The sequence below is a fragment of the Eutrigla gurnardus genome (assembly GCF_963514095.1).
Source record: "Eutrigla gurnardus genome assembly, chromosome: 7".
Taxonomy (NCBI): domain Eukaryota; kingdom Metazoa; phylum Chordata; class Actinopteri; order Perciformes; family Triglidae; genus Eutrigla; species Eutrigla gurnardus.
Window position 1 is genome coordinate 6,901,155 of NC_139921.1, and position 16,591 is coordinate 6,917,745.

Sequence of the window (16,591 nt, forward strand, 5' to 3'; positions counted from 1 at the left end):
GAAGAAAATAAGTCGCCCTGAAAGATGCAGGAAACATCTTTGATGTTGTTTGTTTGATTCCATAAGTTTGCTGCCCAATCTTGCTCTCGCATTCTGTTGTTGACTACAACAGGTGTGTACACACACACACACACACACACACACACACTCACACACACACACACACACACACACACACACACACACACACACACACACACACCTTTTCAATTTCTATCCTAGTTGTTTTTTTAATTCTATTTATTTCCTGTTATTTTAAAGTTAGTTAGTTCTATTAGTTTTTGCCTATACATAATAATAATTTGTCTTTTCATTTTAGTTTTTTTTAAAGCTTTACGTATGAATTATATTACTGTAAATCCTGATGTATATGGAATATTAAATAAATAAATGAATATGCCTATGAAATAAATCCTGTAATAAATAAATAATAAATATACAATATCAATAAATATTCAAATAAATGTAGGTATAAATACACATGCATTTATTACACATTTATTATAGGTATTTTTTAACTAAAAAGTCATATTGTGTATAATATCTCAGCCTCCAGCAGCACCACTCTGATTTCTCTCCTCAACAATTACCAAAAGTGATTTAATGATGAAATAGCATGCGGACATTGTAAAAAATAAAAACAACAATGTGTTGTTGTTTGGACTTGGTAGCTCTATTCGGTCTGACAGAATTGATTTCATATTGTCTTGAAAGGCATTCCATAGTTATGTGTGAGTCCTAAACAGACTTGTATCAGAATGGTGGTTTGAAATAAAATAAAATAAGAAAGCACCACACTGTTATAACACAGACTGCAGTTGCTTTTCCTCAACGTGACCAGCAGATGGAGCTGTCATTTCAGATCATTAGTGAGCTTCAGACTGACAGACATGTTGGGGAGAGGTACGTCATAACTCACAGTGTATATGGATCGGATGTGTTATTATAATTATAAGTTATATATGCAGGAATGTGGTGGAGAGTAAAACATTCTCAACTGAGCGTTTATTTATGGAGCCAATCATCTCCTTGGCCTCAGAATATATTTCCTTAAATGAATAGACCTTTGGGGGACTTTCTGTTCACATTAAGATAAATAAAAAATGAACGAATTGTCACGAAACACACCTGACATGTGACACTTTTATCGCTCTAAAACCATAGAGAAAAATACCCATAGAGAAAAATAAAAGCATTGTAATGATAGAGTTAACCGTAACAGTGAAGGGTGGAATTAAGAGTCAAAGTGAGCTTTGCAGACTAACGTAGAAAGACTGCATCGAAGAATTCAAGGCTGCTTTATCAAGAAGGGAGGAGAAAATGTTTCTTTTCAAAATAAAAGCCTTTTAAAGTTAACTCCTTAAAATGAGGTTAGGAAATAACACAACTAACACAACTATAGCTTAATTTATAGGGATGTTAAAGACATCACAAACCAATTTCAACCAGTCGGGTTACATTTTTGTTAGTTGGTTTTAATCTGTTGCCCACAGCCGGAAAGGTGGAGCAGATGCCAGAAGGTCAGTGGACCCAAAACAAGTCAATCTGATAATTCCAGTAGCCTGTCTCTGTTGATCTCTCCCTGCTTTAAAGCCGTTTTCTGTTTGTTTACCTCATTATGCCTTGAGCTGACGCTCGGCTCCTTTAATAGAAGCGCCTCTTTATGTGAAACAAGTTTAACTGCATGCTCATGGCACGGGACAGCAGGCATGTGTCAATCCATGTCATGTTGAGGAAGTTAATAATGTTGGTGTATTGTTGAGTAATTGGACTACATTAAAGACAAATAGCAGGCCTACTATTGAGTCCTGGAATATTATTCATTTTATTTTTGTTGACAGCTGAGACTAGACAGGACTTAATACATAGGGTGGCATGACTGGATTGACACAACAGAGCACCAGCAGACTCTGACCAGGGGTGTAAAGTGGGGAGGCCCATCCCTGCTTCTAACCACACATTTCCAGCCGCCTCAATCACAAAACACACCCCTTCAAATGCATCTTATGACGACAAAATCTGCCCACAGTCAGAAACGTAAACAGACAGAAACTAACCTCGGTCGTTCCTGCTACAGTCGGCGTCTCCTGGAGCACATTTTGTCACGATGAGACTCACAGGGTGAAAACAACACCAGATCACTGTGGTGGCTGGGAAACACAATGTTAGATCTTGTGATAGGTGTCTTGGGGGGGGGGTTTAGTGCAGGGCAGTCAACTTATCATTATTATTGTATTATTGTGAATTCCAGGGTAGAGGAGAGAGAAAAAGAAGAAAAGAATATTAATCTCGTTCACTGAAATTTGTTCACAAACAACACTAAACAGCAGGGTGTCGATGCAGGCAGGTACAGAGTACATGGTAGTCTACAGGGACATTTGAGCTGGTATTCTGGGCTGGATGAGGTCAGAATGGAAGACACCTCCAAAGGTGGTTGAGAATGACCAAGCTAAGATATTGTGGGACTTCCAGATGCAGACTGATGAACTAGTGACGGCTAACCAACCATCATGGAGGCGGACTAACAGCAGATCACAGCAGTCGTGATAGATGGAGCTCTAACAAGAGACAGCAGCGGCAGGAAGAAGGAACACGAGAAGCTTTAAAATACCAAGAGATGACAGAGGAGCTAGAAAAGAGGTGGAGAGTAAAGGGTCACTCGGGGCTGTAACCGCCAAACTGGGACAGTGGGTCCAGGAACAACATCTGAAAGATCTGCCCAGAAGAGCTCAGACCAGAACAGCTACGACACTGAAGAAGTGGGGGAATGATTTATATATACAGTAACCAAATCATATTTAACAAGGAAACGTATAAAACACAAAGGACATCAAGTGACCTACAAAAAGGATGGAAAACAGCAGCTGGGGTGAAGTACACAACGGGAAGGTTGGAAAAGGCTCCGAGAGGCAGAACTGAAGTCGTGGAAAGCCAGAAAAAAGCCTTTCATAAATGAGAAGCAAAGACGAGCCAGGCTGAGGACGGCAAAAGCCCATAATTGGACCATAGAGGACTGGAGGAAGGTCATCTTCTCTGAGGAGTCCACATTTCAGCTTTGCCCAACACCTGCTGGTCTGATGGTTAGATGGAGACCTGGAGAGGCCTACAAGCCACAGTGACTCACACCCACTGGGAAACTTGGTGGAGGGTCATGATGATCTGGGTGTCCTCAGGAAGGCTGGAGTCTTTGTGAAGGAATCAAACCATGTACAAGGTCATCCTGGAAGAAAAGCTGCTTCCCTCTGCTCTGAAAATGTTCACCAACCTCCAGGACAAGTCTCCATGCCACACAGCCAGGTCCATCAAGGTGTGGATGGAGGACCACCAGATCAAGACCCTGTCAAAGCCAGCCCAATCTCCAGACCCGAACCCCATGAAAACCTCTGGGATGTGACCAAGAGGAAGATGGAGGTCAGAAGCCATCAAACAAAGCCAGGCTGAATCATTTTTAAGTCAGGAGTCATAAAGTCACCCGAGAACAATGTGAGAGACTGGTGGAAAAAATCAGGGTTATTCAAACACATATTGATTTCTGAACTCTTCACATAAGTGTTGTTTAAATATAATTATGAGCATTTTTATATTTATTTATTTTTTGCATTACTTGAGGTCTGAAAACACTGGATTTATTTTGTTATTTTGACCAGTTGTCATTTACTGAAAGTAAAAGTAGTAAATATCATTTTGATTGTATAAGCATTTTGGAATAATTGTTGTCAGGTGTTTTCTAGAATAAAGCAAAAATGTGAATTTTACTTGAACACATACCTATACATATAAAAACAGATCAAGTGATCATTTTGAAGTGGTCTCTTAGTTTTTCCCAGAGGTGTATATAAAGGAAGGTTGATCTACTAGAGTTGGACTGGATACATTTTATTCTGAAGGTCTCTGGTCGGAAGTGTTCCTGTTCCTTATCTCCTACCTGTTGGTGCGCGCGCGCAGCCGGTGTGGGCAAGCCCTGCGCCGACTCGCTCTGCAGGTTACCGGTGAACCCTCCTCCCCTCCTCCTCCCCCCTCCTCCTCCTCCGCCTCCTCCCCACCTCCTCCTCCCCTCCTCCTCCTCCGCCTCCTCCCCTCCTCCTCCTCCTTCTCCTGCAGCTATTAGTTGGGCAACTCTTCTCGAGGTTTTATTTCCCTGCTCGCGCTCCCTGAACACGCGCGCGCCGTTTCCAGGCACCATGAGTAAGTCCAGCACCCTGAAAGTAAAGAATCTGTTTAAATTAAAATCACCTGACAAAGAAAGCAAAGGCGCCCCCCGAGATGGAGCAGCGACCAGCCCCAGAGACATGCCGGGGACCGGGGAGGCGAGCCCCGGTCCCGTCTGCCCGGGGGATGGTTCACTCGTTTCCCCCAAAGAAAAGAAGGGGAAGCGGCTGTTGTCGTTCAAGCTGAAACGGAAGAAATCCAAGCGCAAAGAAGTTGTTGGAGGAGGAGGAGGAGAGGTGTTCTTCCCCGATGAGCTGGACAGCTTCAACAGCCACCTGTAAGAGAAAAACAAGTTCATTCATCAGTGTTTCCCCTGTCTGTGTATGTTTAAAATACATGTTGATCTGTAAATATGATTATTATAAACGTATGGACTTAAACCAGGCTACACAGAGCTCATTTAGCCACCACAGATACCACAATCCCCGATTTAGTTCAAATAACAACCAGAACATCTTTGTTGTCAAATATAATCTGTGTGTGTGTGTATAAGATATCTGGCCAAAGTAATTGTTATTCATTATCCCGATATGCTCTTAAAAATATCTTCGTGCATACATAAATTATAAAACATATGATGAATAATACATTGATTTATATAGCAGCTCTCAAAACATGTCATGATTATTCTGGACAAAGTAATTGGATTCACAATATTATACAATCAATCATCAAAACATGCTTAAACACACTGGAATCAGTTTACCTCACATTTAGTCAATAGGACTTTTTACTGCATCACAAATTGATCTTTTTTAAATTGAAGATCATCAGAAAAATATACATCAATACATTTTTCTTTAAAAAGCAACATTGTGTAATTCTTTTTTGTTTTAGTCTTTTAAATCAGGCTTTATTTTTTTACTTGTTTATGATCGTGAGCTAAACTGCAATGAATTTATTGTGAGTGTTTTTCTTTTTAATATATATCGTCACAACCCTATATAATAATATATAAGAGCAAGTGAAAGCTAAAGCTAATAGGCCCCTGCTGGGAACTCCCATACTGGCCTCTGGCAGTCCTTCCCTGCTCTCTAAACCAGTGCACCGTATTTCACCGGCTGACAGGACTGATTGAAGCGGTGAAGTGTGTGTGTAGAAACATGTCACATAGCGACTGTTCCCCCCGGCGCTCCTGAAACCTAACCTCATGGCTCCGAGCTACGGCTCAGCTCGTTGAGTCAAGTTAGAAAACGGAGGAGGGGGTCGGGTCGACCTGTCACACTCCAGCTGCTCTTATGTGACTTCACCTTGTGCAGGTCATTTTATTTAACACATCTTGTTGTTGGACGTGAAGGTGAAACGCAGACTGACAACATTCTGCCGTAGTGTCCTGGGGCAAGGCAATTGACCTCTACCTTTCTAAACCTTGCTCACTGGCCTGCAGCGCAACACTTGGTGGGAACCCTCGCTGAGTCACTCTTCCCTGGATGAATCAAGGATTCAAAAAATACTCGGGTCAACCTCAAGTGGTCACAATAATGACAGACATCTCCAGCGCTTTATTTAGCCCAGATATTTCCAGTTCTTTTTTGTTTTCTTCCAGTTTGTTCATTTGGTCCTGCATGCAAACCAGTGTTTGTGAGTTGAGATCCGCCTCTGACTCAGCCGTTGCTGTCACGTTGGCTCAGATTAACACACACTAGATGCTCTTGTGATATGAGGAGGGCGAGCACTGCATAACATCTGTTGTTGAAATGAAAAACCTGCTGTGCAGGTATTACACATGTCCCTGTTCAGTCCAGTTATATGCGGCTCAATCAACCTGATGTGTCTGAGACGAGACCCAGAGACTTCAGGTTATCTGGCTTCACAGATGTGATCCTGCTAAACGGTCCAACGGCCGTGGTTATTAACTCCACCAGGGTCTCTCTGTCTGGCTGTGAGCATGTTCACATAAAAGGGGCAGAGTTTACAGCATATGACCAATCACAAACATGGAGAAGTCTACTGTCAGTAGAGAAACTTATTTTATGAACTATAATATCAGAGAAATACGAAGAAGTTGTGTGAATGTGTATATGAACAGACTTCTAATATCATCATCCACCAGGGCCTCTAATTACACCACATAACATATAATATATATAAAAACATAACTCAAAGGGTTAAGAAGGTTTCCTTCATCTCTTTGGAGTGCGGTTACAAGATGACGCTCATAATTGAAGAGAAGATATGAATATGTGGCAAGAGAATTTATACTGATTTACATCGCCGGGGAAGATAGAATAAGATTTAAATATCGTCATAGACGCCATATGAATACATAATAACACGTACATTTAATACAATACACACTTGAACATAACCTGCTACAGAGCAGGTCAGGGAGGCAGCATCAGTTACCATGGTGACCTAAGTGAACCACTGTACGAGTGAACACAGTTAAACCTGAAGTGAACCCCAAATCCTGATCCTGGAGCAGGACTCTGGTCTGGATCTGAGTAAATATACAGACACATGCGTACGTGACACATCAGAAAAATCTAATTATCTCACTCTAATGATCTGGTTATCTGATTATTTATAATATTGAGTATTGGTGTTGCGAGTGAGTCAAATCAATGTTCTCTGTTTACTGATACACTCATAATACTCAGGCAGTGGTTTTAACTGCTCTTTGCCTCCCAAACATCTGCAGGTCAACACATTTCCATCACATCAGGAACTCAGGAAGTCCTTAGAAACCAAAACTGTCCTATTTGACTGCTTTCTGTGGTGGCAAGAGGAAAACAAACTCAAAGTCAAACTGTTGCCCACTCACACATCCAACCGATTGGGAGAAACGTTAAACACCACTGCAGATGTGCAGAAATGACAAAAATATGTGACAAAAATGTAAATCCCTGATTTTCACTTGAGTGGAAGCAGACATATTAACATCTGGCACTCAGTCATGGCTGGCAAACATTCTTTCATTTCCAGCTGGTGTAAGGGGATGACGATGATGATGATGATGATGATGATGATTATTATTACTCTCAGCAGTTTCCCTGAGAGATCAAAACCAACAATGAATTCCACCTGAGTGTCTGTGTAGTGGAGTCGGCCACTGGCTCTGATTTCTCTAGAAAGTGTACTGTCATAGTCTAAAATTACATTCCACAATAGAAAGTTTTATTTAAATCACCCATTTTTTGCCAGACAACATCACATAAAAATAATTAAAAACAGATATTAAACAGATAATAAACAAGGTTCTCAACCGGTTCTCAAAACTTTTTCTGACGAGCCGTTTTTTGGAGGAAGAAATAATTTAATGCCCCTACAAAGTGGACCAAATTGAACTTTTACGTTTTATTGAACGTTTATTGAAATATCATCAATCTCATGAAGATTCTGTTCACCATTATTTCAGTCATTTCTGTCAGCAAATTGAAATAGCAATGTCTACTTAAAGTGGCAGTCCATAAGATTTGAGATGCGTTGCTTCTAGCGACCTCTCTGGCGGTAGATGGAACTGTAGCCGAGCCTCTGGGACTCATCTCCCTCACCAACAGTGTCGACTGTCTCTCATCTGCGTGATGCCTTCAAATGCTCCACACTGAAAGGAGGTCTGTGGTTTTCCCTCGTTGATGGTCACTTTGCTTCTTGATGACTTTCTTTCTTCACTTCCATTAGTTTGTTGGTTCTTTTTCTTGGACTGGAAGTTGAATGGTCTTCTTTCCCTGCCTGTTGATCCTCCATTGTGAGTCAGCAGTAATGAAATGTACCTGGTCAAACACTTTAGACTAGAGGGAGCCTGACTCAGCAGCTGGAAGTTACCGATTTCTGATTTCAAGTAAACGCATCATACTTCTGTGAGTAGCTCCACCTGGGAGACCAACCGCTGCTGACTGACGTGAAAAGCATCACACATTTTGAATTTTGCGCGGGAATGTGGCCACAGACATGGAGATCCTATTTCTGGGCAAAGCAGCAACAAGCACTTTCATTAGTGGGTCATGTGATCAACCACCATTGTTTTAACTCACTCTTTGATAGATAGTCACTTAAAAGACAACCCGTTTCTGGGTGCTGGTCACATTTTATCTTCTTGGGCTGGGACTGCCCCGTACAGAGGTTGGACTTTCACTCAACCGAGTCTCACTGGTCAGTTATCTCTGACGTGAACTTATAGAAATGTAATATGAAACATGTATGGGTGTTGTCCTTCAGGCGTGTATCTATTCTAGCAAACCTAACTAACAGATCAAAGAGGGCCTTGAGGATCAACAGGTTCCTGCTTATCAGGTTAACTGTCACACTGTTCCAATGAGCACAACCAGTGATTTATATGAGTTCAGTGAAAAAGGACAAGTCTAAAGTGAACAAAGTAAAAGCCAATTCTATAGAGATAATGAAAGAACATGTTTCATTCACTTCACTAGAATGAGAACAACAACAAAGTGCTTTTTTTCATTTAGTAGTTAATTTGACTGCTTCTTTAAAAGCTTCTAAAAGGTAACATGCTTCAGTTGTACAACATGTTCCCTTCTCACTGCTTTAAGGATCATTGTAGATAATGACAATAATGAAAATAATAATATTGATGATGATGATTACAACAAAAATGATGATGATGATAATAACAATAATAACAATAATAATAATAATAATAATAATAATAATAATAATAATAATAATAATAACTGAGGAGGAACCCAGAAAACACCCCAGGTGAGACAGCAGGTAAAACACCTGCCTGACTTCATTGTCAAAAAATTGCCTTGAAAGACCATAAATTCATACGCCTCTCTCTCTCTTGTTAAAAGTCGATCTTGCTCAGCCAGCTGTCATTCTCTTTCTCCCTCTCTCTGCCTCTCCCTACATTAGATTTATGGTAAACAATAGTAAATCATCCAAACAAGACGGTATTTCCTTAATTTAAAATATCTGTGTTCTAATTAAGTATTGTTCTACGACGGCGTATTAGGGCCACTGTCGGAGAAAAAAAAAAAAAAAAAAACGGAGCCGAGAGGTGGGCAATATTCTAAGATTAAAATCAAATCAAATTTGCTAGTTTAAAGTGGCCCATTTGCTAGTTTTAAAGTGGCAAATTTGCTAGTTTATTAAGATGCTAACAACCGGCATTTATGCTAGCTAACTTCCCATGAATGTCGCTTTTATCTTTTAATTAATCCATCCCAACGTGTGACAACACTTTGCTAAGGTCCTTAGGGTGATGGCTGTTGATGGTTATTGTTGGTTAATTCTATATGGGCCAAATCGTCATCTTATGGGTGTTTGTTGATCGGGTGGCTTGGCTAAGCTAGCGGTAGGTCATAGAGGAAGTAAACACGTAGCTTGACTCGGATGATTACCGTTGCTATGACAACGAGTGAAAGCTACCGCTAGCTTAGCCAATACACCGGATCAATAAACACACATAAGATGACAATTTGGCTTTGTTTGGCACGTTGTGATGTATCAACTCGAAAGATAAATGTGACATTCCTGGGACGTTGGCTAGCATAAATGCCGGTTGTTAGCATCGTAACTTACCGCTAGCTTAGGTTACGATGCTAATACACCGTTGTAATTGTCTACACAATAAAAAATAAACTTAAAATTTTACCAGTCGCAGGTAAATAATAATAATTATCTCGGCACTGATTAGGAAAAAGTGTCATAATCCATAAACAAGTTGCCTCCCTGCATGTTATTAGTTGTTTCTGTTTTCAGATCGGTTATTACACTAACAACCCAAGTTCACACTTGTTACCACTGTGTGTGTTTTTCCATAATCCGTGATCATGTACGTACTATTATATTCAGATATTCAGTAAAATATGCGATCAGCAGATCTGCATTAATGCTTCCACGTCTTACTGTGGAGGAGAGCTAGTTAACGTTGGCAGCAGTAAAAAGGACTATTGAGTTAATTGTAATGTTATCATGATGTATTCAATGTAATCATGTAAAATATATTTTTGGGGCGAGAAAGTAGGTATTAGAGATGAAATTGTGACCAGTTTAACTTAAAAACACGAGCGCTAACCAACTTCTAATACATCATCAACGACTAATGCCAAGATATTTTATCAATGAAAAAAAATCTGAATAATCTTTCAAATTGTGTTTTTATACAAATAATCACTATAGATGACTAAAGCAAAGTAAACTGATAAATTAGAATTTCTGATAGTTTACAATAACTGTTTTTCCAAGTCGTGGCAATGAAGAACAATAGTTCCATTTGCCTGTTTCTGCTTATCGGCTCTAAGCCGTGGTACAATCCCAACCTTTTGTGATCCGTTGCACCCCTACTTTGAGCTCATAAACATTCTACCTACGCTTTTAAAGAAGCTGACAGGCTTTTACAGTTTTAGAATATGTCTTCAAGACCGTAAACCTCTTTATCGGCTCTCTATTTCTGAGTCTCATGGCCTGCTGAGTCAGTTTGTAGAGGACTGAGTAAACACACACCTGGACCATTCAGCCATAGGCCCTACTTTCTGATCTGCACTGGAACAGATACAACAACACGCTATATCACAACGCGTTTTCGAGAGAATGAGCTCACTTTAGTTTGAGGCATGTTTTTTATGTCTCGTTAAAATGACATACGTCACAGAGCCTTTGTATTTCCAGCCCTGTGACTTGCTGGAATCTGACCAGTAGAGCACTTGAAATATTTCATGTACTGAGGGAACAGGGGGAAGTACAGCCTGTTCAAACTCACCGATAATGCTGAGGGAGTACAAAAAGTTCAGTTTGTCTTTGTAGATTGCACGTTTGAGTGCTAAGGGATAATCCTTTGTCCTCCAGAATCTGGAGAGAATCTATCCATATGTGAACAGTAGGTAAAAGCTCACACAGTCACCCAAAACAGTCTAATCTAGTGGACTAGATAAGCCGATCACACCCTTCAGCAGAGGCTGCAGATTCCTGCCCCGATCATTTCTAGACTGTCCCCGAGGTTTGGGTGTGGAGTTTGAAACATTTGATTCCTGCGGTCCCATAGCAGTAGAGCGGCTAAGTCCCGCCCCTTCCTGTGGACCCCCATGGGACCTAATTTTGGAAAACATATGTAAGGAAGTCAATGGGACAAATCATTCTTTGATCCCATATGAATTGTGGCATGGATTACAGATATGATGTTTGTCAATTTAAAAGATAATTTTGAACATCAAGATCGTTGCATTTTGAGAAAATACATTAGAAAGACTACAAACCCAAGTGACGTAGTTTTCACTCAAATACTGGCATATTGTAAAAAATCAAAAGTAAAAAAAAAAAAATCACAGAAATGTAAATGAACATTCTGTTTGGGTCACAGGGCGCCCCGAAAGGATGCTGCATATACGGACATTTGTTACAGAATATTTCCAATATGAAAAGCTTTTTTTGGAGTCTGAAGTGACCATATTTGGATGAGAGGGTGAAGCTGTGCAGGGAAATGCATTACACTTCTCTCCTGATTGACAGGTCTCCATGCTACCATGTTTACGATGTTTACTGAGATAATAAGACTTCCATGCAGCCAGACTTCCTTTTACAACCAGTGGCGTTGCCCCCTGATGGCCAGTAGAGAGAATGCAAGTGTAAGGCACTTCAGCTTTGGCTTCACTTTTCAGAACTATGAAACTCTCTCCACTTCTTTTAGACATTCTATGGTGTAGAGCTAATTAGTAAATGCTAGTGTTCTAACGGACTAAGATGTTGAATATGGTAAACATTAAACCTGCTTAACAGCAATGTTAGCATAGTCATAGTGGCATGTTAGCATGCTGACATTAACATTTAGCTCAAAGCACTGCAGCTCCCAAATACACCATTGGCACAGTGTGAACTTAGGTGAACTGCTTTTGTGCTTCTTGAAAATTCCTGTTAAACTTTTTAACATGCGATCCAAATTATGGATACTGTTTTCTTTATAAGCCGATTGCAATCATCCTCTTCTTTGTGTTTCACAGAGTGCGATAGATATTCTCCACAGACACACACACACACACACACACACACACACACACCAGCTGCTCGAGACTTTAAAGCGTGACATTTCAGAACAATTTGGTGGGGTAGAAGGTGGTAATAATATTAATACTACTAATTACTACTACTACTAATAATAATAATCATATAATAATAATAATAATAATAATAATAATAATAATAATAATAATAATTCATTTTATTTCTGGGCACCTTTCTAAAGACTCAAGGCCACCGTACAAAATCAAACCAATACAAACAATTAGAGCATCAATCACATTCATAAGAGCAAGCAAAACATAATAAAACAGTGCAAGCAGCAGTAGAATGAGTGTTTCATTGGCTCATTGTTTTTTGTTGGTTAACGATTAACTAATACCCCTTTCATTCACAGTGACAGACTGTTTACATTATCAATTGTAATATCAAGAATACTGAAACTTTACATGATAAACTATTTTTCATATAATAGAGAAATGAGCTGCAGTCATTTATAGAAACATAGTTGGTCCATAATTAGACTCTGAGGTTTTCACTCACACAAAGTATGTAAAGGAAGGTATCTGTATCAAATTCTAAATAATTTGATCAACTTTGTGGTGATGAGGGCTCCAACTAAAATGCACTTTCTGTACTTTCTTATCACAGTAGCATTTAAGATAACACTGACAAGGCTTCAGTGCTGGGCTGTTGAGCAGGTTTGCTGAGTCATGACAGCTGAATCCTCCAGACAGATGTTGTCTGCTTTGGAGGCTCATACTGTCTTTGAAAGGGAAAGTGTTTGTGTGCGATGCTGACCTGACTGGCTGACCTGACCTGAGCCACACCTGTTCACACCTCCTCATTCACATGCAAACAAACATGAAACATGTCCTATAGGAGCAGGCAGAGAGCGAGAGCGCTGGTCGTTTGAGACGAAACTGAGATTCAAGACAATACATGACGAGTGTTTTGCAGATCATTTCAGCTGCTGAGAGCTTCTCTGCTGATTTATCCAGGGAACAGGGAAACTTGTATAAGCTAATGAAACTGCTGGTGTAACTAAAGTTAATGAATAAAGTTACCGTGAGGAACCTTTAACTGGTTAGGAAACAGTCCCAATTTAATACTAGGATTGTGGGCGTCTGTATGACCGAGACCATCAGGGAGAAGTCGTTTAACTGTTTTCAACATCATGCTGCTGGAGGCCCAGACTATACTGCTGGTCACACTGGAGAAAAGGCAGGCACAGGAGAACCAGAACCAGGACTAGGTTGTCATACTGTCGGAAACATTATTATCCTCACAGAATCAACACAAAATTAAAGTTCCTGAAAGTATCTTAAACTAATAGTAAATGACAGTTAGATTCATGTTAAAGCTCAGTACATTAGATTTAAATTGTTTCCTAACTTGACTACTTGGTGCAACAATCGGGTTCAAGTTATCTAAAATGGAAGAGATGCAAATTATTTTTGAAGGAAGTGTTCTTGCCTTAATCGTCCAACGAAAGAATTTCAATTGATAAAAGATTATACTGAACAATCACAATGAATTTTCCACTGATTGGTCGATATGTTACATGTAGACCAAACAAGCTGTGACAGCACAAGCACTTTGCTCAGTAGAAATACACACCAGCAACACTGTAGTTGGTAATTATCTTTCACGAATAGTTACAGAATGACTGCCATTGACAGTTCTCTGTAAGCTTTGCAACCTTTGTTTGGATCTTTTCAACTATTATGGAAGTAGAAGAAAGTTAATAATATGATAATATTCAACGTAGTGCTGGGCGGTATGAAACATTTGTATACTTTTGTAGTTTTTTAAGATTCTGGCAGTTTCACTGTCTCTATTTTGTTTTGTTTTTTTCCTATTCTATTAAACATTTAAATGGGTGTCAATAAAATAGTTCAATTTGCAGTTTGAGGTTGTTTTGTTGTTGTGTCTTTATGAGCTAAATGTTTCTGAGGAATGTCACTGGCTCCTCCTTCTGGTGACAGATCGGTCAACTATATGAGAAGGAGGCGTTGAAGGCATTTTAACTGTCTTTGAGAACAATGATTAAGTAGTATGACCTGTGTTTGTGCTGACTGTCGAAGCCTCTGCTTTAAGGAAGCTTTCTTTACTCAAACACATTAGCAGTGCAGCTATGTACATCTGACTGAAGTAAAGCCAAAGCCGAAGTGCCTTAAACTTGCAATCTCTCTTCTGGCCATCAGGTGGCGTCTCCTTTGTTTGCAAAAAGAAGTCCAATTGCATGGAAGTCTATGAGAAAATTACCCTATTTCTCTCTTGATGTATTATCTCAGTAAACATTGTAAACATGAGTTTATGGTCTCGATCTTTTCAAGACTTCAATCCAGCATGATGTTCATTTAGTACATTATGGTCCATTTAAAGTCAAACAGACCATAAAGTAGGGGATGCTTTAGGGGGCGGGGCTAACACAGCATCTCTACCACACTACCAAGCTACCATTGCAATTAGCTACTAAGATGACTTTACCACTTAGCTGTAAAGTTGACCTTGAATTGTGAAGCTAACTTTGTTAGAAGCTTCACACCAGAAGCCAGATGGATCCAGATCCAGTAAGGTTGCTGGAGTCCAAATTATGGTCACTTCCTTCACTGGTTGCAAAAAATCCAAGATGGTGACCGCCAAATATGCCAAATTGAAGGCTTCAAAGGCATCGACCTGAAACCAGTATAACTACAGTCTTATATAGAGTGTTTGTTAAGGTAAAGAGATTATTTTGAATTTGTTCTCTTTAGGGCTGAACAAGGCCCCCAGCAAAAAAAATGAATTACATGTTGTGCTCACTCAGCTACAACAATTTGCTCTGATGGATATCTGAAGCTGAATGTTTAATTTTTAATTTGGTTTTGTGTTGTTGTCCTTTTTGACATTTAATTGATGTAATATTTGGCCCTTTGTGTTTTGTGACAGTCAACCATTTTGGGAATATCAGGTGTTTTGACCATCTCGTTTTAAACCACATTGTGCCAAAAGCAAAAAAAATGGACATATTGAACAGTTACCCTCATACTCAGAGACTGACGGTCTGTATAGCCTTTTTGTTCTGAGCGTCAGCATCTTGTTTTTAGCAGCTCTGAGCACTTCTAGTTGAAAATCTCTGAACTTTAAAAACAAACTGCTTGTGCAATCACTGTGAATGAAGGGCTCCCCAGCAATTTCTTCCAGATATAAATCGTGATGTGGACACTGTGGATTGAAGTAAACAAACGTATTGAACTGATATTTATCAAAACTCAAATGTAATGGGACGTGTAGATCAGTAGTAGTCGTGAGGTGATTGCAGGAATGTGTGGAAATGTAATGTAGAATACAGGAAAGCCCAAAACCCAACCAAACCAAACTCCTGCTTAGTGGGAGGAGAGCGAGCAGACCAGGATTGAGGAGGATTTGTTTCAAGTGGGGCTCATCCCACTCCTGACACACCTCTGCCGTTCAGGCTGCAGCCTGCAGGAACTGGAGACACACTCCCACATGGAGGCCACATACACATCAAAATGCTGTAATCCCAAATGAATGCCTCTTTCTTAATGACCGAATATTTCAACATTGTAATAAGAACCCAATCGGCCTCTCCACCCCCACATAACTGGCATAAACCTAAAAGGCTTATCAAACGCTGCCAAAATAGGAAAGAGGCATATGAAAGTGAGGAATATTGAATAGTATTATGGTCAGCAGGATATGAGGTTCAACCCTCTGACCCAAAGTACAGCAAAACTTTGATCAAAATAAGTGGCAAAGCTCATCACAAGTGTGCAAAATTCCAGCTATCAAAACCGGAATTCCCATAATTGTCAAACCAAAGTAACATACCCAAAGGCTCCTCGAAACAAAGGCTCACTAGACTTGCACAAATAGTTGGAAGCATCTAGCGACTGCTCCCCCCCCCCACCACCAAATACATGTTAACCGAGGTAATAAATCAAGAGAGAAGTAGGGTCATTTTCTCATAGACTTCCATGTAATCAGACTTATTTTCGCCCCCTGATGGTCAGCAGAGAGAATGCAAGTTTAAGGCACATTAGCGTTGGCTTCACTTTTCAAAATCGGAGGTTGCTGCCCTCTGCCGAACTTCCGTTGCCAAACTGTGTACACACTAATGTAGGTCACCATTGTTTACAAACTTAATAGGGTGTATTGCATGAGTTGTTGGGGACAAGCTGGTGAATCAGCCATCAGACCACTTGAGTCCTTCAGCAAACAAACTCTTAAAGGGCCGGGACAAATATCTATTGAAATGTCTTTACTGTAGGATACTGGAGAAATACAATTCAATGAGCATTGAGGTGTTTGATTACTTTTGCATTTGTGCCTGATTTCTAACATTTTAAATGGCTTGGCCCCTCCTCCACTAAGTCACTCGCTCAGTTAGATCCTCACGACCAGTATAGACATTAGGGTTGCACATCTCTCTGTGATAAACGATTCGATATGCATCTAGATA

At 40.0% G+C, this 16,591-nt stretch overlaps 1 protein-coding gene across 2 annotated transcripts in view; it reads left to right on the plus strand.

Annotated features, from left to right (window-relative positions):
- The first annotated feature begins 4,128 nt into the window (after positions 1-4,128).
- LOC311016340 (uncharacterized protein) overlaps positions 4,129-16,591 on the plus strand; it is a 48,021-nt gene continuing 35,558 nt past the window's right edge. For both annotated transcript variants that reach the window (XM_084013969.1, XM_084013968.1), the window contains exon 1: positions 4,129-4,486. In XM_084013969.1, the coding sequence (XP_083870095.1) occupies positions 4,182-4,486 (305 nt within the window). In that variant the 5' untranslated portion in view covers positions 4,129-4,181. The remainder of the gene's footprint in view (positions 4,487-16,591) is intronic.